This window comes from Dendrobates tinctorius, unplaced genomic scaffold (genome assembly GCF_039654945.1).
Source record: "Dendrobates tinctorius isolate UK_male_01 unplaced genomic scaffold, ASM3965494v1 ptg000154l, whole genome shotgun sequence".
In the NCBI taxonomy this organism is placed as follows: Eukaryota; Metazoa; Chordata; class Amphibia; order Anura; family Dendrobatidae; genus Dendrobates; species Dendrobates tinctorius.
Window position 1 is genome coordinate 609,300 of NW_027361821.1, and position 21,700 is coordinate 630,999.

Sequence of the window (21,700 nt, forward strand, 5' to 3'; positions counted from 1 at the left end):
AGGTTCCTGGTGGCAGTGAGGAAATGTCTGAGAAGATTTTTCTTAATCCTGGATATCGATATATCACTTAAGGACAATAAAGCTAATTCCACTGTGGGTTGGATCTGAGAGATAGATAATCATTATAAAGTTCAATAATTGCAAGCCACAGTTTCTTTATGGGAGGACATTCCCACCAAATATGAGCATTTGTGGCTTTTTCTTTTAAGCATCTCCAGCAGGTATCCGGAGTTATCGGGAACATAGCATTTATTCAAATAGGTCCCCCTAAGTATCCCCACGGGGAAAGCTGGGTTGTCATATATTGGGTTCAATGGTCCAGGAACTGTTGAGATTTTGGAGGCCCTTGTTTCCCTGTTTAATGAATAATCAATAATGCCATATGTGGCGCCCCTGAGGGTTCAGTCGCCACAGAGGTACTGCACCTCCTCCTGAGGTGTGGTACCCCACCATTCAGGTAAGGTGGAGATTCCTGACCACACTCCAACACTTGCATCCCACACAACATAGTAGTGTAGCAAAGCACCCTTTGGTGGCTCCCTGCTTGGAACACGAAGCGTGCTGGGAGGCGGGTGGAGTTATTTGGCACCAAAAGAGCGGGAAGAGTTTAGGATAGGGGGAGTCTGACATAGTCAGAGGAAGAGTGAAGATCCCCTGAATGGGATGGATGAAGGAAGTGCTGCAGCCGACCTCAGTGACCTGGGTCCGCTGGCACAGGAAAGAGACATTGATGGAAAGCCTGACTTTCTCCATAAGAAGGAAGGATTAGTACGGAATGTAAGGAGAGGAGGACTAAGGATTAGGGTTAGAGCAGAACCCTTCCCAAGTTCACAGCACAAACTCGGGGTCCGGTCCCCGAGGTTGTATGGATACTAATGGTCTTGCAGCAGACACCGGAGGAATAGAAGTTGTCACCACTTTATTCCCACACAAGACTTGGGGGCACAACAGCAACGATAGTGAGCCGGAACTTGGTAGCAAGGAGTCCCCGAAGCAGGCTACAGCTGTCTGCCGTACAAGTAGAGCTCATAGGAACATCTGACAGGAGGAACTCCAGTGTAACTCAGTACTGTGAGTACTTCATTATAGGCGCAAAAGGGAGACGTTTGGAAAAGGCACATATTGGCGGAGTGTTGGGAGTGATTCATGTTGGCGGAGCCCCTGACCTGGAGGACACAGTACTGAGGCAGGCACCTGTATGCTCAACAGACTGAGTAAAGCTTTGGAACTACATGCCCTGGTGTCCTCCGCTTATTACTGCGCCAACCCACTCAGCACTACTACATCTTGGTGCCGGACACTACACTCTCTCCCTTAACACCTATCCTCATCTACTCTGCCCTGGGACTACAGCCCTACCTGTGGAGGGCTACATCATCACTGCTGCACCACACCATCTGTCCCAGAGGATCTGTCTGCAGCGTTGGCTTAACAGCTTCATTGCCGAACACCACAGGTGGTGTCACGAATCATTCACTCAAACTTTACAACATCACTTAACCCCCTTTTACAATGAATGCCCAGGGCCACGGACCGGGTCACAGCGGCCGTGACATCTCCCATTGAAATCCACCGGGCCCGGCTCCGAGTACCCCGCTGCCCTGGGTGAGGGCGATCCACATGTTTCTAGTAGGGAAGTGCTTCTTCCTTCTCATTTTGTGGACCAAAGGATTATTTGGGAGTCACGACCATTAAGATAGTTTTCTAGGTTAACCCACGTCTGGTTATTTTTGCTATGGAATAAGTCCAGAATACATGTTCCTATTGATGCATAACTATAGACTGCAAGATCTGGTAAGTCAATTCCACCCATTTGTTTAGATCAACCAAATAAAAAATATGAGATGCGTGCTCGGTTGTGTGACCATATAAATTGGGTAATTGCTTTTTTGAGGCGAGAGAAAAAGGAGGCGGGGGAAGTATAAAGGAATTGTTTGAAAATAATATAGGAGGCATGGTAATAAGTCCATTTTGATTACATTGACCCTGGCGAACCATGATAACTGAAGTTTGTGCCATTTCTCTAGGTCCAATTCAGCTTTGTGAAGAGCTGTTTTGAAATTTGCTTCATATAGCCGAGATACTTTAGCTGTTATTTTGACTTCCAGGTAGGAGAGTGAATCAAATCTCCATTTGAAGGGGAATGAGGTGTCCAATTGATCCACCATAGATGATTGTAAAGATATATTTAATATCTCAGTTTTATGGGAATTCATTTTAAAAATAGATGGGCATTTCCTGAAGGAAATACATGGTGCTTGAACAGTGCTGCCAGCTTTACAGCAGTGTATCAGGTGTCGACTGAAAGAAAGTAAAGTTAGAATATGAATGTTGTATATAGCCACTCTGGCACATTCGGCACCTCAGTAGCCACTTTGGCACATTCGGTAGCCACTTTGGCCACGTTGACACATGCTGCCACTTGGCCTCGGGGGGCACTTTGGCACACTGGACTTCTAAAGCCACTTTGGCGTCCGACTGCAGTGATGGCGAACCTTGGCACTCCAGCTGTTTGAGAACTACAACTCCCAGCATGCCTCAACTGCTGCTGTTAGCCATCACTGGGTGGGGCTTTTCAGAAGCCATTGGAGCGCTGTGCCTTTAAGACCTTGAATCAGTGATCTGTCAGTTTCTATTAGCTAATACGGGTCATGTATGGAAGCTGCATTTGCATAGCTGCCATCTTTGTAAGGTCACTGCACCTGCGCTGTGGCTTCAATCCATGTCAGTTGGGGAGGTCGCCATTAATTCCAATGGGAAAGTTTTTGCTTAAAATGCGATAAAAAAAAAAAAATTATATATATATATATATATATATATACACACACTCACTGGCCACTTTATTAGGTACACCTGTCCAACTGTGTGTTAAGACTTAATTTCTAATCAGCCAATCACATGGCGGCAACTCAGTGCATTTAGGCATGTAGACATGGTCAAGACAATCTCCTGCAGTTCAAACCGAGCATCAGTATGGGGAAGAAAGGTGATTTGAGTGCCTTTGAACGTGGCATGATTGTTGGTGCCAGAAGGGCTGGTCTGAGAATTTCAGAAACTGCTGATCTACTGGGATTTTCACGCACAACCATCTCTAGGGTTTACAGAGAATGGTCCGAAAAAGAAAAAAAATCCAGTGAGCGGCAGTTCTGTGGCCGGAAATGCCATGTTGATGCCAGAGGTCAGAGGAGAATGGGCAGACTGGTTCGAGCTGATAGAAAGGCAACAGTGACTCAAATTGCCACCCGTTACAACCAAGGTAGGCAGAAGAGCATCTCTGAACGCACAGTGCGTCGAACTTTGAGGCAGATGGGCTACAGCAGCAGAAGACCACACTGGGTACCACTCCTCTCAGCTAAGAACAGGAAACTGAGGCTACAATTTGCACAAGCTCATCGAAATTGGACAGTAGAAGATTGGAAAAACGTTGCCTGGTCTGATGAGTCTCGATTTCTGCTGCGACATTCGGATGGTAGGGTCAGAATTTGGCGTAAACAACATGAAAGCATGGATCCATCCTGCCTTGTATCAACGGTTCAGGCTGGTGGTGGTGGTGTCATGGTGTGGGGAATTTTTTCTGGGCACTCTTTGGGCCCCTTGGTACCAATTGAGCATCGTTGCAACGCCACAGCCTACCTGAGTATTGTTGCTGACCATGTCCATCCCTTTATGACCACAATGTACCCAACATCTGATGGCTACTTTCAGCAGGATAATGCGCCATGTCATAAAGCTCGAATCATCTCAGATTGGTTTCTTGAACATGACAATGAGTTTACTGTACTCAAATGGCCTCCTCAGTCACCAGATCTCAATCCAATAGAGCATCTTTGGGATGTGGTGGAACGGGAGATTCGCATCAGGGATGTGCAGCCGACAAATCTGCGCCAACTGTGTGATGCCATCATGTCAATATGGTCCAAAATCTCTGAGGAATGCTTCCAGCACCTTGTTGAATCTCTGCCACGAAGAATTGAGGCACTTCTGAAGGCAAAAGGGGGTCCAACCCCTTACTAGCATGGTGTACCTAATAAAGTGGCCAGTGAGTGTGTGTATATATATATATATATATATATATATATATATATATATATATATATATAAACTACAAATCGGATCGACTCCAAAAATACATAGCACACCTGTCCCCACCAAGGGTTTCGAAATGCCGCCTGAACGGGGTTTCTGCACCGAGCGGTTCGGGACGCATTAATTGCAGAAAATGTGGAGAAGAAGAAGTAGAATAATAACTAGACGTGTATTTCCTGAAGGAAGTACAGATAGTGGTTTGAAATGGTGCCCGGGCTGCCCCTTTAAGAGAGAGACTTGCTTGCTGCCCCTGCAAGGCGGGGCCACTCTGGGTCCGATTTGGCAGGCGGGGCCACTCTGGGTCCGATTTGGCAGGCGGGGCCACTCTGGGTCCGATTTGGCAGGCGGGGCCACTCTGGGTCCGATTTGGCAGGCGGGGCCACTCTGGGTCCGATTTGGCAGGCGGGGCCACTCTGGGTCCGATTTGGCAGGCGGGGCCACTCTGGGTCCGATTTGGCAGGCGGGGCCACTCTGGGTCCGATTTGGCAGGCGGGGCCACTCTGGGTCCGATTTGGCAGGCGGGGCCACTCTGGGTCCGATTTGGAGGCCTGAGTGGCTCAGCCTCCGATTTGTAGGCAAAGGTCGATCAGATTTGCATTTATGCTTGGGCTTCACTTTAAGAGCTGATATTATTGGTCAGAGACTCTGTCCTGCTGGGGTCATTTAAAGTTCGCAGGCGTTGGCATAGTAGCTGGGTGTGCCTGCGCACATCAATGAGCTTAACTGCCACCTCATGACTGCCCCATGTTTTCCCTATGGCAAAATTTTCCCATTGAAACGCAATGAGAATGCATTCCAATGACAGGAAACTGTTTTTTCAAACGCAAATCCGATCGACACGAAAAATACTTAGCACACCCCTCGTGGACGCTGGCTTCGAAACGACGCCTCAACTGAGTCTGTGCGTGTAGCTGAATAATAATACTAGAGAAGGAAGAAGGAAGGAAGGAAGGAAGGAAGGAAGGAAGGAAGGAAGGAAGACTATTGCAGAGACTATTAGGGGGAGACCACTGCCTCCAGCACCCTTGTACCAAAGGTTAGATCTGAGGAGGTGGCTAGGTCCAGCCGATAGTGGTTAAGAAAGTCAAAGGAGAGGACCAAGTAGCGGCTTTACATATCTGCTCAATGGAGACGCCTGCTCTCTCTGCCCAGAAGTCGACACCGCTCTTGTAGAAAGGGCTGTTATTCTGTCTGGGATGTTCGCCCCCTGCGACGAGTACGACAAGGTGATGGCGTCTCTTATCCACCTCGCCAGCGTGCTCTTTGATGCCTTTCGCCCCTTTCTGGCCCCCTGGAAGCAGACAAAAAGAGACCTATCCTTTCTACACCCCCTGGTGGCCGCTAGGTATTCAATTAGGCATCTCCTCACATCTAATGTGTGTAACGCGTCTTCTCCTCTGTTTTTGGGATTGGGGCAAAAGGAGGAGAGGGAGCTTTCCTGAGTCCTATGGAATTGGGATGCTACCTTCGGCAGGTAGGCTGGGTCTGTTCTAAGTATCACCCTATCCTCTAGGATCTGAGTAAATGGAGGGAAAGCTGACAGGGCCTGTATATCACTGATTCTGCGGGCCGATGTCAGGGCTACCAAGAGGGAGGTCTTGAGTGATATCAGTTTTAGTGCAGCCTCTAACGGTTCAAAGGGAGTTTTGGACAGGGCTGAGGGGACCAAGTTTAGATCCCAGGGAGGAGTTTTTAGGGAAGGTATAGGCCTGGATCTATCTGGCCACCCAACGGTTCCCTGCCAAGTCATAGTTGTAAAGGGCCCCTAGGGCCGCCACCTGAACTTTCAGTGTGCTGGTAGCTAAGCCCTGCTCTAAGCCCTTCTGCAGGAACGCTAAGATTTTTGATAGAGGCACCTCCCCCCCTGCGCTGGTGTTTGATACTGAGAGGAACTTCCTCCAGATCCTCCCATACAGTTCACTTTTCAGGTTCACTATCATCCTGAATGTCCCATCTGGCTTCCTCCTCGGGAAGATAGGGGAATAGAAGCCTTCTCGTTTTTCCTGGTGGGGGACCTCTTGTAGCACTGATTTCTCAACCAGGGTCTGAATCTCTTGTTGGACTGCTTCTTGCTCTTCCGCTGACTGTCTCTGCTGGGTCACTACAAAAGAGGGTTTAGGTGAGGTGTGGAAGGTTAATTTGAGGCCTGTTTTTACTACGCTTAAGATCCAGGAACTGTTTGATATATTTTCCCAGGCTGGGAAGAAGTGGCCCAATCTTCCTCCTACCTGGGAGACACCTTCATTGGGGTTGTTTCTTGCCTGCTGGTTTACCGAACATGAACCCTTTCCCTCTTCTGTCCTCCCACTTATCCTGGGAGTTTCTAGGCGGCTTTCTCTGTATAAATTTCCTGCTCTGAAACCGTTTGAAGGGGAAATTGGACTGGTTGGGCAAAGACTTCTTTTTATCCCCCGCATTGTCCAGGATATCGTCCAGCGTGGGGCCGAAAAGAAATTCGCCTTCACAAGGAATGGAGCAGAGTTTGGATTTCGTCTGCAGGTCCCCCATCCAGCATTTGAGCCAGAGTGCTCTCCTTGCCGCATTTGAAAATGAGGCTGCCCTGGCTGCTAGTCGGATTGAATCCGCAGATGCATCCGCCAGAAAGGCCGCCGCTCCTCTCATCAATGGGACAGAGTCTAAAACCGTGCCTCTTGGGGTTTTGTCTTTCAGCTGGCCCTCCAACTGATCTAGCCACACCATTAAGGCTCTAGCGGTGCATGTGGCGGCTAAGGCGGGCTTCAGTCCTCCTCTGGCTGCCTCCCAGGAACCTTTTTAGGAATGTTTCCGCTTTTTTGTCCATGGGGTCTTTTAATGTTCCCATATCCTCAAACGGCAGGGCAAATTTTGAGGCTTTTGCTATCGCTACATCCACTTTTGGCGCTTTTCCTATTAAGAACAGCTTGGGCCTTCAAAGGGATATTTCCTTTTTGGAGTCAAGAGGCCCTTTTTTCCAGCCTTTTCCATTCTCTCTGAATTAGAGCTTGAATTTTCTCGTTCATAGGGAATGATCTTCTCTTTTGTTCCAACCCGCTGAACATGGCATCTTGGATAGTTCTTTTGGGTCTGGTGTCTACCAGCCCCATAGTTGTTCTAATTGCTTTCACTAAACTATCCGTTTCTTCAATAGGGAAACGGCTGCAACCCCCTTCTTCGGAGGATGAGGAGTCAGATGCTGAACTGTCCGAGTTTGACGTTGAAGGTTTGCTCTTCCTATCGCTAAGGTCTGACTCAGGGTCCCTGGTTTTAGCTTTCCTATGTTTTTTGCTTTCTCCCTGGAGGGTTTTCACGGTGTTTTCTACCTGGTGTTTAAGTCAGGGCCCTAAGGTTGTAGGCGAACTTTGGAGATTCCTTACAAATCGTGTTATCAATGCATGCTTGGCAGAGCCTTTTCCCCCACCCCGTGGGAAGCTCTTCTTTGCAAAGTGGGCAAATCTTGTGGTTTGCCTTCTGCGTGCACTTCTTCCCCTAAAAGAGAGGGAGGCCCTAGTTACAGCTTGTACATTCACGTTGTCCACTTACCCACCAAGCCGAAGGAGGATACCAGATCTGGAGGGACCACTGGGTCTGCCGACGCCTTGTCTTTTGGGTTCACTGCCCCACTGGACTCCTGGCTGCGCCTGGACCCTGAGCAGCTGCTGTTGCGGTGACTGCCGCGGTTGCCGCTGGTGCCCTGTGTTGGAGGACATGTCCAGCTGCGGTTGCTTCCAGGAGATGCAGCGATTTTTTTTTATTTTTTTTTATATATATATCCTCGCTCCCCTCCCGGGCGAGCGCCACTTTTTTCCCTTCCCTGCCTCCAGGTGCGCGCCGCCCCTGCCTCTTCCTCCCAGCATTCTGGGCTCCCAGAGATGCTTTGCGCGCTCCCAGCGTCTGACATAATCGGCTACGCCCCCCATGCATGCGCTCCGAGATGCCGGTTCCCGGAGGTGCACTGCGGCGGTGGCGACATAAGCAGGCCGCGCCGTCGCTCCCAGGGATGCCTTGCGGTCAGCCCGACTCCACCGGCAGCTTCCAATGCCCGCTCCCCCGCTGTGCCTGGAGCGGAGATTCCTGGGGGAGGCGGTCTTCAGCAGCGCTTCTGCCGCCTCTCCCTCCCACACACCCTGGAGGCCCACTGCCAGCTGAGGCGCCTTGGGTTACCACCCCAGCCAGGACAGGAAACCCCCGCTGTCATCCTCCGGACTGGCTGGCCCCGGCATCCAACGATGAATGGTGAGTCCGTAGGTTTCTTATGGGGACAGGAAACCAACTGACGCGGGAGAGAGATACCGCCTTTTTTATCTGTAGGTTTCCTGTCCCCGTGGGGCGGATCCCCTCTCTCCGTGGTGCCGTCATGGGGGATAGAGAAATATAAGAAATCAGATTACAATATGTTGCTTGAACCTAGAGGTTCATCATCCATGAAAAGTGCCAATTTATGCTCTTCTGATCGTACCTTTATTCCTTTGATTGAGGGGTTGCTGCATATTGCAGTTGCTAAATGCTCCATTGTTAATATCCCTGCCTTGTACCATTCCTAATTGGGAATGTATTTGAAAGCACACCATTGACTTTAACATGCACACTAGGAGAGGTGTATAGGAGTAAAGCCTGTTTTCCTTTAGGCGAATTCCCTCCAAAGTCTGAAATATGAATTCCCAGTGTACCCTGTCGAAGGCTTTTTCAGCGTCAATCGACATGATACACGTGGGGTTCCCCTCTCTTTCTGCTCTATTAGTGAAATGGTCCGTATAGTGTTGTCTCTTGTCTCACGTCCTGGGACAAGATCAACTTAGTCTTGATTTATCAGACTCTGGAGGAGGGGACCTAAACTTTTTGCAATCATCTTTGCGCATATTTTAATATCCAAGTTTATCAGGGATATTGGGTGGTAATTATTGCAAGCAGAGAGGTCCTTGCCAGGTTTGGGGAGAACCGTAATGTGGGCGGTGTTACGTGCTACAGAGCCACTCAGCACCCAGAATACGTTGTGCAGTTATATGTACAGTCATGGCCAAAAGTTGAGAATGACACAAATATTATATTTTCACATGATCTGCTGCCCTCTGGTTTTTGTGTGTGTTTGGCAGATGTTTTTATCACATACAGAAATATAATTGCAATCATATTATGAGTAGCAAAAGGTTATATTTAGGAAGGAGAGAAGTCCGGCTTTCAGGATCGCGCTGTTCCAGTCCAAAGTTCACAAGGAGTTAATCCAAGGACCAAGCAGTGATTATAACTTTCTTTTTATTCCATAAACTCTACGCGTTTCGTGTACACACTGTACACTTCCTCAGGACCAGTAACTTTGCTCCTGAGGAAGTGTACAGTGTGTACACGAAACGCGTAGAGTTTATGGAATAAAAAGAAAGTTATAATCACTGCTTGGTTCTTGGATTAACTCCTTGTGAACTTTGGACTGGAACAGCGCGATCCTGAAAGCCGGACTTCTCTCCTTCCTATATATGCAATTCTAGTGACCGGCTGATTGCTGCAGTTCATCGGATCCTACCCATTTGTGCTTATGGTTGTTGTGTTCCACACAACTGAACCAGGTGAGTGGATCCATATCTGTGAAACGTTTATATCATTGGATAAGACCCTATTGTGCGCTTCTGTCTCCCCCTTTTTTTTTTTTTTTTTTTTTTAAAAGGTTATATTGACAGTTAGAATGAGTTAATGCAGCAAGTCAATATTTGCAGTGTTGACCCTTCTTCAGGACCTCAGCAATTCTCCCTGGCATGCTCTTAATCAACTTCTGGATCAAATCCTGACTGATAGCAGTCCATTCTTGCAAAATCAATGCTTTTATTTTGTCTGAATTTGAAGGTTTTTGTTTGTCCACCCGTCTCTTGATGATTGACCACAAGTTCTCAATGGGATTAAGATCTGGGGAGTTTCTAGGCCATGGTCCCAAAATCTCTATGTTTTGTTCCCTGAGCCATTTAGTTATCACCTTTGCTTTATGACAAGGTGCTCCATCATGTTGAAAAAGGCATTGTTGATCGCCAAACTGCTCTTGGACGGTTGGGAGAAGTTGCTCTTGGAGGACATTCTGGTACCATTCTTTATTCATGGCTGTGTTTTTAGGCAAGACAGAGAGAGCCCATTCCCTTGGCTGAGAAGCCACCCCACACATGAATGGTTTCAGGATGCTTGACAGTTAGCATGAGACAAGACTGGTGGTAGCGCTCACCTGGTCTTCTCCGAATAAGCCGTTTTCCAGATGTCCCAAACAATCGAAAAGGGGATTCATCAGAGAAAATGACTTTACCCCAGTCCTCAGCAGTCCACTCCCTGTTTTTCTTGCAGAATATCAGTCTGTCCATGATGTTTTTCCTGGAGAGAAGTGGCTTCTTTGCTGCCCTCCTTGAGACCAGGCCTTGCTCCAAGAGTCTCCGCCTCACAGTGCGTGCAGATGCACTCACACCTGCCTGCTGCCATTCCTGAGCAAGCTCTGCACTGCTGGTAGCCCGATCCCGCAGCTGAAACACTTTTAAGAGACGGTCCTGGCGCTTGCTGGTCTTTCTTGGGTGCCCTGGAGCCTTTTTGGAAAATAACTACCAGAAGTTAAAGAGGACTACATTAAAAGATCTGGTGGAAGCCCGAGGGTTGATCGCCAGCAACAAAACAAAAGCGGATTTGATAGCAGCCATCATGGAACACGACAGTGCAGCGCCCCCCAATGTGACTGTGGAGGAGACCGAATTCCAGAGGGAGGTAAAGAACAGACTGGCGTTCTATGGCCTAAACCCTGCAGTAGAGATCATACAAGAGGTGATGGCTGATGTGCGTACTGATCTGAAGGAAAAGATGGCCGAGCGGACCAGGATAGAGCTAGCAAAGATGGAGATGGCAGAGCGGACCAAAGTGGAGCTGGCCAAGATGGAGATGGCAGAGCGGAGAGAGGAGAGTCAGCGAGCAGGGGGAGCTCTGGCCTTCGACCAGGTACCTTCAACCGTAAGCCACAAAAAGATCCAGTATAATGCCTTCCGACAGTTGGGGGAGGCAGAGGAAGACATTGATGGCTTTCTGCAGGACTTTGAGCGGCAGTGTGCCCTTCATCAAGTGAAGCCGGAGGAATGGGTTCAGATTCTGCCACACCTGTTGTCAGCTGCAAAGACAATGTCCCAACCGGAATCAGCATACCCAGTGGCCAAAGTCGGGAACAGTTACCTTCAGCCGGGCTGCTGTACACTGCTACCAAGGCGACGCTGACCCAGCATTGGGGGCTACGACTAACCAAGGGGTGGAAGAGATGGAGGAAGAGCTGCATGAAGTAGACCCCGTGCAGGAAGCCCGGGCAGATAATCGACAACAGCATCGACAGGTCGTGTGGGTTAATGGGAAACGTATGCAGGGACTAAGAGATTCCGGGGCAACTTTGACCCTTGTGAAGCCTCATCTCGTCCGGGACCAAGAGAAGACGGACCGGACAGTGGCAGTCCGTGTAGCTGGGGGAGCTATACATCGACTGCCCACTGCCAGGATTCACCTGAACTGGGGAGTCGGGGATGGCCTTGTTGAGGTCGGCTTGATGGAGGATTTGCCTGCAGATGTCTTGCTGGGAAATGACTTGGGGCCCATGATGTCTGCATTCTCGGTGGCCCCTCTGGCTGAGACCTATCCTTTGACCACCCGGAGACAAGCTCGAGCTGCGGAGGCGGAATCAGACTCAGAGGAGGCTCACGTAAGACATCCCAGCCCTACACATATTCCCATAGCCAGACACATTCCTTGGGCCACACCAGATGAATTTAAGAGGGAGTTACCTGAGGATCTTTCTTTAGAGGGATATCGTGGGAAGGCACAGGAGGGGAAAGGAGTACTGGAAGGGGAACAGTTTGTATGGAAGCAGGGACTCCTCTACTGGATCAGAGAGCAGCACCACACAGGGACGAGCCCCACTATAAAACAGCTGGTAGTTCCCAAGAAGTATAGGCAGGAGTTACTGTGAATCTCTCATGATATACCCTTGGCCGGGCACTTCGGCGTTAGTCGCACCAGTCATCGTCTGACACAAAACTTCTTTTGGCCGGGGGTGACCTATGATGTTCGTCAGTACTGCCAGACCTGTGACAGTTGTCAGTGCATTGGCAAGAGGGGGGAATCGATACAAGGCCAAATTACGCCCCCTCCCCATTGTGGAGGAACCATTTAGCAGAGTAGTGGTCGATCTGATAGGGCCGTTAGCCAAACCCAGTCCGTCAGGGAAAAAGTATATATTGACAGTGGTAGATTATGCCACATGATATCCAGAGGCGGTTGCGTTACCTAAGATACTGGCAGAGAAGGTGGCGGCCGCCCTGCTCCAGGTTTTCTCACGGGTTGGATTTCCCCGGGAGATTATCTCGGACCAGGGTACCCAGTTTACAGCAGAGGTGACCAACCAACTGTGGAAGCTGTGCGGCGTAAAGTCCATTAGAAGCGCCCCGTACCACCCGCAAACTAATGGGTTGTGTGAACGCATTAACGGGACATTAAAACAGCTCATTGGGACTTTTACCAGGACCTACAGGGACTGGGAGAAATTCTCGCCACACCTCCTGTTTGCCTATCGGGAGGTGCCCCAAGAATCCACACGGTTCTCCCCGTTCGAGCTGGTATACGGGAGACGGGTAAGGGGACCCCTAGACTTAGTGGTGGAACACTGGGAGGGCCTCATAGAAGGGGTACCTATTGTACCCTATGTGCTGGAATTCCGGGACCGCCTACAGGAGCTGACCCAGGTTGTACGTGAGAACCTGCAGGCGACCCAGCGGCGCCAGCGCGTATGGTACGATCGGAGGGCCAGAGAGCGCACTTTGGAAATAGGACACAAGGTCTTGGTGTTAGAGCCCACTAAGCAGAATAAGTTTCAAGCTGCATGGCAGGGGCCCTACCAGGTAGTGGGGAAAATATCCGACACAACCTATAATGTCACCGATTGTGACGACCCCAGGGTTATCCGCATGTTCCACGTGAATATGCTGAAGCCCTACCAGGAGCGCCCTGAGGAGGTAGTGGCCATCTGTGCACCTGAAGCAGAGGATTTAGCCGGACTTCCCTTGCCGGATGTCTTAGGGGAAAGAACTCAGTTTAAAACATGGGGCCAGGTACACTTGGGTGAAGACCTAGGCCCCCGGGAGAGACAGCAGGCGGAGGTGTTGTTGAGGCTGCGACAGAGGATGTTTTCAGAGAGACCGGGGTACACTCACCTGGCACAACACAAGGTTGAGACCCAGGATCAGACCCCCTACGACAAAACCCCTTCTGCGTCCCTAAGTCTGTACGCGAGGGGATGCGACAAGAGATACAAGAGATGCTGTGTTTAGGGGTCATTGAAGAGTCAGATAGTCCCTGGGCATCCCCCCGTAGTGTTAGTGCCCAAGAAGGATGGGACTACACGGTTTTGTGTAGACTATCGTAAGCTCAATGAGAAAACAGTGACGGATGCATACCCCATGCCACCATCGATCTATGCAAAGGCTACTGGCAGATTCCCCTTAGTCCTGACGCTATTCCCAAGTCGGCATTTGTCACCCCGTTCGGCTTATTCCAGTTTCGAATTATGCCATTCGGGATGAAGAATGCCCCGGCGACCTTCCAAAGGCTGGCTGACCAGCTTCTGGATGGTCTCCAGGACTATGCTTGTGCCTACCTGGACGACATCGCCATCTACAGTGCGACATGGGAAGAGCATCTAAATCACCTAGAGACAGTATTGGACAGGATCCACCAGGCCGGAATCACCCTGAACCCAAACAAGTGTCACGTGGACAAAGCAGAGGTTCAGTATTTAGGGCATTGGGTGGGAAGTGGGAAACAGCGACCAGAACCAGCCAAGATGGAGGCCATAGCCAAATGGCCCATCCCACGCACTAAAACCCAGGTCATGGCATTTCTAGGGACAGCGGGGTATTACAGGAAATTCGATCCCAATTACAGCAGCGTAGCCAAGCCCCTCACTGATCTGACCCACAAGAACCAACCCCGCCGGGTAACCTGGACCTCAGAGTGTGAGGAAGCCTTCCGCCAACTAAAGGACGCCCTCACCAATAACCCTGTATTGGCCGCACCCGATCCAACTAAACATTTCCTGGTTCACACAGACGCTTCTATGTTTGGATTGGGGGCAGTACTGAGCCAAGTCGGGCCGGACGGCCAAGAACACCCGGTAGCTTACCTGAGTCGGAAACTACTGCCCCGTGAAGTAAGCTATGCGGCCATCGAGAAGGAGTGCCTTGTGGTAGTATGGGCACTCAAGAAGTTGCAACCATATTTGTATGGACGACAGTTTTCCCTCCTAACGGACCATAATCCCCTAGTCTGGCTTAATCGGATCTCCGGAGACAATGCCAGATTGCTGCGGTGGAGTTTAGCCCTACAACCTCTGGACTTCACCATCCACCACAGACCCGGCAAACAAAACGGTAACGGACTAAGTCGTCAAACGGAACTTGTACCAACCCCATAAACTTCGGTCTTCCCCAAACCGATCCGTTGAGGATCAGACTGTGTATGCCTATCGCGTTGCTGAAAAGGGGAGCCGTGTTACAGAACCACTCAGCACCCAGAATATGTTGTGCAGTTATATGTATGTATAATAGGTTCTATGTGAGATGCATGTCCCTAATGCATCAGCGTCCGCCCTCCCCCCACCTTTGTAATTACCACAGTAAACAATCGGCAGGCTCCGGCCACCTGCGGCTTTTGTAATGCATGTCTGGCCTGCCCTCTGTGTGATATATTCCGTGTCCTGTGAGTTAAGTGTTGTCAGACTGAAAATACATGGAGAAGCAGTGATCTTTTATATGCACCCATGTAACCAAGGAATTCCAGCCAGCGTCCTTCACTCAGACTCCAGCCAACGCAGAGCGGACCTCCGAAAACACGGGTGGTACTGAAAAAGGTACCCCAGCCTGGGTAGACCCCGTTACAGGCGGTTTAGGCCTGAGGGGGGAAAGAGCCTCCTGATGAGATAAAGTTGCACTCCGTTGGGAATATTGGGCTTATCAAACAGCTTGTAAAAGCCTGATGAATACCCATCCGAGTCTGGGCTTTCGTCATTTATGATTTCAGAGACTTCCTCCAATGAGAAGTCTTTCTAAATCTAGCAGTTTGTCTTCTGGTATTGAAGGTATTTTATTCTGCTGTAAATATGTTTTAATTTTGTTGCGAAGTGATTGTATTGATACATCTTTGTAGCAACCCGTAATATTATATAAGGCATTGCGATAATCGCTAAAGCTTAAAAGGATCTCTCTGGTGTTGTTCTCCTTCTTCCCTTTTTTGTTTTTGATGAAAGGGATATATGTGATTGGGTTGCACGGATTGATAGCGCTTGCCAATAATTTACCGCTTTTGTTTCCGAATTGGTAGAAGCTACTCCCGAGTTGTTCTCTGAGACATCGTGATTTCTGGTCCATTATATCCATAAAAAACACTCTGCATGTGGTTCTTCTTTCTTTGGTTACAATGATGGAGCCTTGCAATAATCATTCAGGGTAGGAGTGAATAAAGTATAAGGGCACATTCACACATCTGTTTCTTCTTTTTGCCATGATAAGCGTACCCCTTTGCTTCTGTTTATTTTCTCAGTTGTTTTTGAAAACTGAAGGTAAATATTCTATTCTCACCATCAGTGGAAAACTGGTGTTTTCATTGAGGGTTAAAGGCATCATCAAGAACTTCAATGCTGGATTCTGATCCACAAAAAACAGACAAGAATAAAATATGTACTAATTAGAACAAAGGGATTCTTAAAAAAAAAAAAAAAAAATCGATGTGTGAATAGACCTGTTACCACCATGGGTCAATGTGCTGTTTGTTTTAAAGATTGGGGGAGAGACACACTGATGAGAAAAACTATTGCGTGAATTAGCTTCTAATAAGCTGTTCCCGATGTCGGCAGTGACCGGATGTGCGGAGTAAGGCTGGTTTCACATTGGCGTTTTTTAGCGCAGTGCATCGTGGGCGTCCATGCGCCCCTATGTTTAACATGGCGGGTGCATGGTCTACCATTTGCACGCGCACGCGTTTTCGTTCGCATGCATTATTTGTAGTGTGTGCTTAGGCGCGCCCGACGCAACCTGTTGCATTTTTGGGTCTGTCCAGCGGCGCTAAAAAAGCATGCGCACGCTAACGCACGGAATGCGCAAAAATAACACATTGCAGTCTATGGGAACGCAGGCATGCGCAAGTCCACGCCTGCGTTTGAAATCGCATGCGTTTTAAGAGTTAACATGGCTACAAACTGGTTAAAACGCATACACCTAAAAAACGCAAACGCATGCAAATCGCATGATGCGTCTTTTGCATGTGTTTCGACTGCGCACGAAGTGCAGCGCTAAAAAGCGCTAATGTGAAACTAGCCTTACACAGCACAACTCAGTCAATTTGGATAGTGGCTGCAGCCGGGTACTGCACATCTGCTCCTATTGATTCTACTAGGGGGCTGATGTGCAGTATGGGGCCCCAGCCACTATTCCATTGACAGGACTGTGCTGTACATATCCACACATCAGGCCACCACCGGCACTGTGAACAACCAATCGGCAGAGCGGGGGTGCCAGGTGTGGCACCCCACCAGTCAGTTATTGATGACCTATCCCAAGAGCAGGTGCACACAACCATAGATTCTCTCATCAGGATGGTTATGCAAATCACACTGATCAAACTCTGATAAGAATTTTTTAAGATTGGGAGTGTGCTCTGATTCTCTCTGAGAAGATGGAGGAAAGAAAAGAAAGAGGGAAAAATGTCTCATATTATCCGAGAGCGGTCGAATGTTTACCACTGACTCATTGACTTGCATGACCGAGTGCGAAATTGTACCTGTGCACGGCCCCGCAGAATGACCAATGTTTTGTCAGATCGTATTCAGCCCAAAAAAAAAGGGCCATGGGCATGAGCCCCAAGGATGAGCCATCAATATAGAAGTATTGGACAATCCTTTTAATGATTCATCAAGGCTTTCAAATATGCCTGGGGGAAAAAAAAAAAAAGCTTGGCTGCCTAAAAATTTTGGCTAGATGTTAGCGTGATTTTCCTTGATAAGACAGGAAGACAAAATGTCAAAAATGACAATATCACTATCAGACAAGATTAGAAACTATAGACAGCTGCTCTGATTTATGATTTACTAATATATGGCAAATGTTTAATGGGTAGAGTACCACCACTATAAAGGCGGAAACAGACAAAAGACTGGTAATAACTTAGTAATTCCAATATACAACTACAGATAATGAGGAGCACCTTTATTTGCAGATAGGCTACAAATGGAAAATACTGGGAACATTACCTGTTAAGAGTTGCTTTAAAAAAAAAAAAAAAGCTATCGTGAGCGTTTCTCTTGAGGAGTTTAATAAGAGATTAGGGATTAATTATTTTCTAGAACGATTCTTCCAACAGGGAATTCATGTTTATTTGGAAAGCGACCCTAAGGCATAAGCAGAGATACAATGCTTAGTCTGATACTTCACAGTATGGCTATGTTCACACAGCATATTAGCTAACGTCCAGTAGCTCCGTCAGGGTTTACCTGCGAACCATCATATTCCACAGCGCTTTACAAACATCATCGTACAGAAGAACAACTTGACTTCATGAGCTAATAGAACATTTGGCAATATTTCACATATACAGTGTCCCACAACCCCTGGCCTGGACCACCCAGTAATGATGCAGATGGAGTGCTCTGTCATACATCATTTATGGCTGTATACATCTAGTTAAGGGTTGCAGCAAGACAGTTGGCCCCAAGAGGTAGGTGGAATTGTGCTTTATTATGAGCTATTGTTCTTGTACGGGAGCCCTCTTCTGTTTGCCACTTACGCCCAGGGCCGGCGTCAGCATCTGGCATACCAGGGCAAGTGCCGGGGCCCTGAGCAAACTAAAGGGGGCACAAGCCGCCAGGGACACCGCTGCGCTATGGGGGCCCGGCGCCAATGCCAGCAAATGGGCCACCCGCTTGCTCAGGGCCCCGGCACACATATGGTCAAAAGGGAAAATTAGGACAATAGAATTAAGGCTAAAATACCTTTATTAGTGAGGGTAAAAGAAAGTAGCACTACATGCAGAAGAAGTGCCCGCACAAGGAAATATCACATCATTACACATAAAAATTGTATTATAAAACAAAACACTAGGTAATAAATAGAAGGCTAATGTATAACAGCATAGAAACCAGAGTAATTAACAGTATGAGGAGAAAGCCCACAAGTAAAATACCTCACAGTACCAGTATGACGAAAAAAAGACGCACAATATTAATAAGATAATAGAATATTCATCTGGATTTATAAAGGGAAAATATAATTAAGCAATATAAGAGAAGGTTGCATAGAAAAAATAAAGGAGGCACTAAAAAAAAAAGTGATGTCACTGTGTAGTTGTGTAGCATGTAAAAGGAAAAAATAGGTGGAAAAGAGCAGTAAATGCAAGACCTGCAAGAAAAATAATTAGGATACTAATTTATCAGTAGAGCAAGTAAATACAATCAGGAGATGCAAAATTCAGCGCTGAGCAATTAACCCAAAGTGGGATGGAAAATTGAAGACATGGGCACAATAGATTACCTAAGTGTTTCTCGGTCCTGATGCGGCTCACACCCGGACGCACATTTTGGAACTCGTCCTTTGTTGCTCCAAACATTAAAGAAAAAATATATATTATCACCTCTCCTCAGGACTCATCAGCGTCACCGTTTTTCAGCTCTCTGCACTGATGTTTCAGGTCAGAGGGTGCGATAATGTGACCAGTGTGCGCCCTCTGCTTGAACAGTCACAGTGCAGAGAGGTGGAAGACTGTGACGCTGATGAGTCGTTAGTAGAGCAGCAGCCAGCGAGGAGAGTGGAGTATTTTTTTTTTTAATGTTTAGCGTAATATGGGGGTAACATATACTACAGCATCATATATGGGGTCCATTGTATATGGAGCACATTATACACTGGAACATCATTTATGGGGCCAATTATATGGGGTCCATCATACACTGGAGCATCATTTATGGGGCCCATTATATATGGATTATTATATGGGGCCCATCATACACTAGAGCATCAAATATGGGGCTCATTATACACTGAAGTATCAAACGGGGGACACTTATGTAGAGCGATAGATGGGGCCCATTATACACTGGAACATATATGGGGCCCATTATACAAACTCTTCACTACAGCGTAGCTCTTAAGTGTCCCTGCGCTCCTCCGATACGGCACAGGAAATGCTGCCTCCTCTACCAGCAAAAGGAAGTGCACAACTTGGGCCAGCAACTCAGCAATTCCATTGGTCTGAACTGTCAGTCATCAAGAGTTCATTTCCCAGCACGCAGGAAGCTGGGGACCACCCCAGAGTCCTGCATCCCCTGGCCTGGACCACCCCAGTGTCGCGCATCCCGTGTCCCCTGGTCTGGTCACCCCGGCGTCCCACATCCCCTGTCCCCTGGTCTGGTCACCCCGGCGACCCACATCCCCTGGCCTGGACCACCCCAGTGTCGCGCATCCCGTGTCCCCTGGTCTGGTCACCCCGGCGACCCACATCCCCTGGCCTGGACCACCCCAGTGTCGCGCATCCCGTGTCCCCTGGTCTGGTCACCCCGGCGACCCACATCCCCTGGCCTGGACCACCCCAGTGTCGCGCATCCCGTGTCCCCTGGTCTGGTCACCCCGGCGACCCACATCCCCTGGCCTGGACCACCCCAGTGTCGCGCATCCCGTGTCCCCTGGTCTGGTCACCCCGGCGACCCACATCCCCTGGCCTGGACCACCCCAGTGTCGCGCATCCCGTGTCCCCTGGTCTGGTCACCCCGGCGACCCACATCCCCTGGCCTGGACCACCCCAGTGTCGCGCATCCCGTGTCCCCTGGTCTGGTCACCCCGGCGACCCACATCCCCTGGCCTGGACCACCCCAGTGTCGCGCATCCCGTGTCCCCTGGTCTGGTCACCCCGGCGACCCACATCCCCTGGCCTGGACCACCCCAGTGTCGCGCATCCCGTGTCCCCTGGTCTGGTCACCCCGGCGACCCACATCCCCTGGCCTGGACCACCCCAGTGTCGCGCATCCCGTGTCCCCTGGTCTGGTCACCCCGGCGACCCACATCCCCTGGCCTGGACCACCCCAGTGTCGCGCATCCCGTGTCCCCTGGTCTGGTCACCCCGGCGACCCACATCCCCTGGCCTGGACCACCCCAGTGTCGCGCATCCCGTGTCCCCTGGTCTGGTCACCCCGGCGACCCACATCCCCTGGCCTGGACCACCCCAGTGTTGCGCATCCCGTGTCCCCTGGTCTGGTCACCCCGGCGACCCACATCCCCTGGCATCTATGGAGACGTTTGGAGGCACTGACTCTGGTCAGGACTGGGCATTTCCTCTCACTATAGAACAACAATTGGAAAAGCATTTTCATCACCTCTGTTGAGTGCGAACTTGTGGCAGTGTGCACGACCCATTGCATTTCTATGAGGTAGAAGACTTTGCCATGTCGCCATTGCGGAGGGCCAGCACCGCTGACAGGACACCTGGCGCAGCACCTACCTGCCCCGTACAGCCACAGCTCCTCCTCCACCCCATTACTGGACGTGCAGAGCCCCGCGTCCTGGCATGGCCCCGTCTCCGGTGCTTGCGGAGGGTTCCCGGGCCGGGGAGATGCCGACTCTGCCCCGCTCATTCCGTGCAGGTAGCGGTGATGTGCAGGCACAGGAACCCCGGAGCAGAGCGCCAGGTGCGTCCATCTCCAGGGGCCCGGACACCTGCTCTCTCCAGGTCCTAGCGCCGCCGGTACACACCGCCTACCGCTAATAGCTCTCCCCTATTGGCCTCGGTGGAGGCCGCAGGTGCTTGTCCTAATTCTGCATCGTTGTGATGGAAACTTGTCCGGGGTTTCCTGGGGCTGAGTAATGTTCCACAAAAGCAACTAATGCCGGGTGTTAAAGGGGAACCCCAGGATTAGACGTCATTCCGGAGCTGGACGGTAGAAACTCCAGCACAATGCTGGACTGGAGAAACCTCCGGTGCTTCAGCTGATGTCTGTACTTGAGGATTTTGTTCTGCAGGGTCTTCATGGATTTTATGCATTTATTTAATGTCACAATCAGTTTTTTCATCATTAGTGATAGTGGGGAATGAATGAAAAACTCATCAAGTTGTGATCAGCATTTCAATAAACACTGGACCACACACAGAACAGAAACCTGAGGGTGTATGGCGCCAGCGTGCAGCGCAAGAAGCCCCCCATACACCAGTGAGTCGGCACTGCCTAATCCGTGGCCACAGGGCGACATAACATCCTGTCCTTTTAACAAATCTGCTGCGGTTTTGGCACCAAATCTGCATGAAATCCGCAGTTAGGCTATGTGCACACGGTGCGGATTCTGCTGTGGAATTTTCCACGCAGATTTTGCTAAATCCGCAGGTAAAATGACCCGTGTTTTACCTGCAGATTTAGTGCAGTTTTTGTGCGGATTTCTATAATGGAGCAGATGTAAAACTGCAGCAGAACTGCACAAAAGAAGTGACATGCTGAAGTTTTAAGTCTGCACCAAATCTGCGTGTAAAAATCTGCAGCATGTGCACAGCATTTTTTGTTTTACATAGCGTGAAATGGTACTGTACATCACTTGCAGTTCTGCAGGGCCAAATCTGCTGC

The 21,700-nt window shown here is 49.4% G+C and overlaps 1 protein-coding gene across 4 annotated transcripts in view; it reads right to left on the bottom strand.

Annotated features, from left to right (window-relative positions):
* The window catches only part of LOC141050881 (uncharacterized), a 90,284-nt gene extending 69,287 nt beyond the window's left edge, over positions 1-20,997 (bottom strand). The window contains exon 1 of one of the 4 annotated variants that reach the window (XM_073547548.1): positions 20,590-20,997. In XM_073547548.1, the coding sequence (XP_073403649.1) occupies positions 20,590-20,625 (36 nt within the window). In that variant the 5' untranslated portion in view covers positions 20,626-20,997. The remainder of the gene's footprint in view (positions 1-20,589) is intronic. The other 3 variants (XM_073547549.1, XM_073547547.1, XM_073547552.1) reach the window with 3 other exon arrangements.
* Positions 20,998-21,700: the final 703 nt, after the last annotated feature.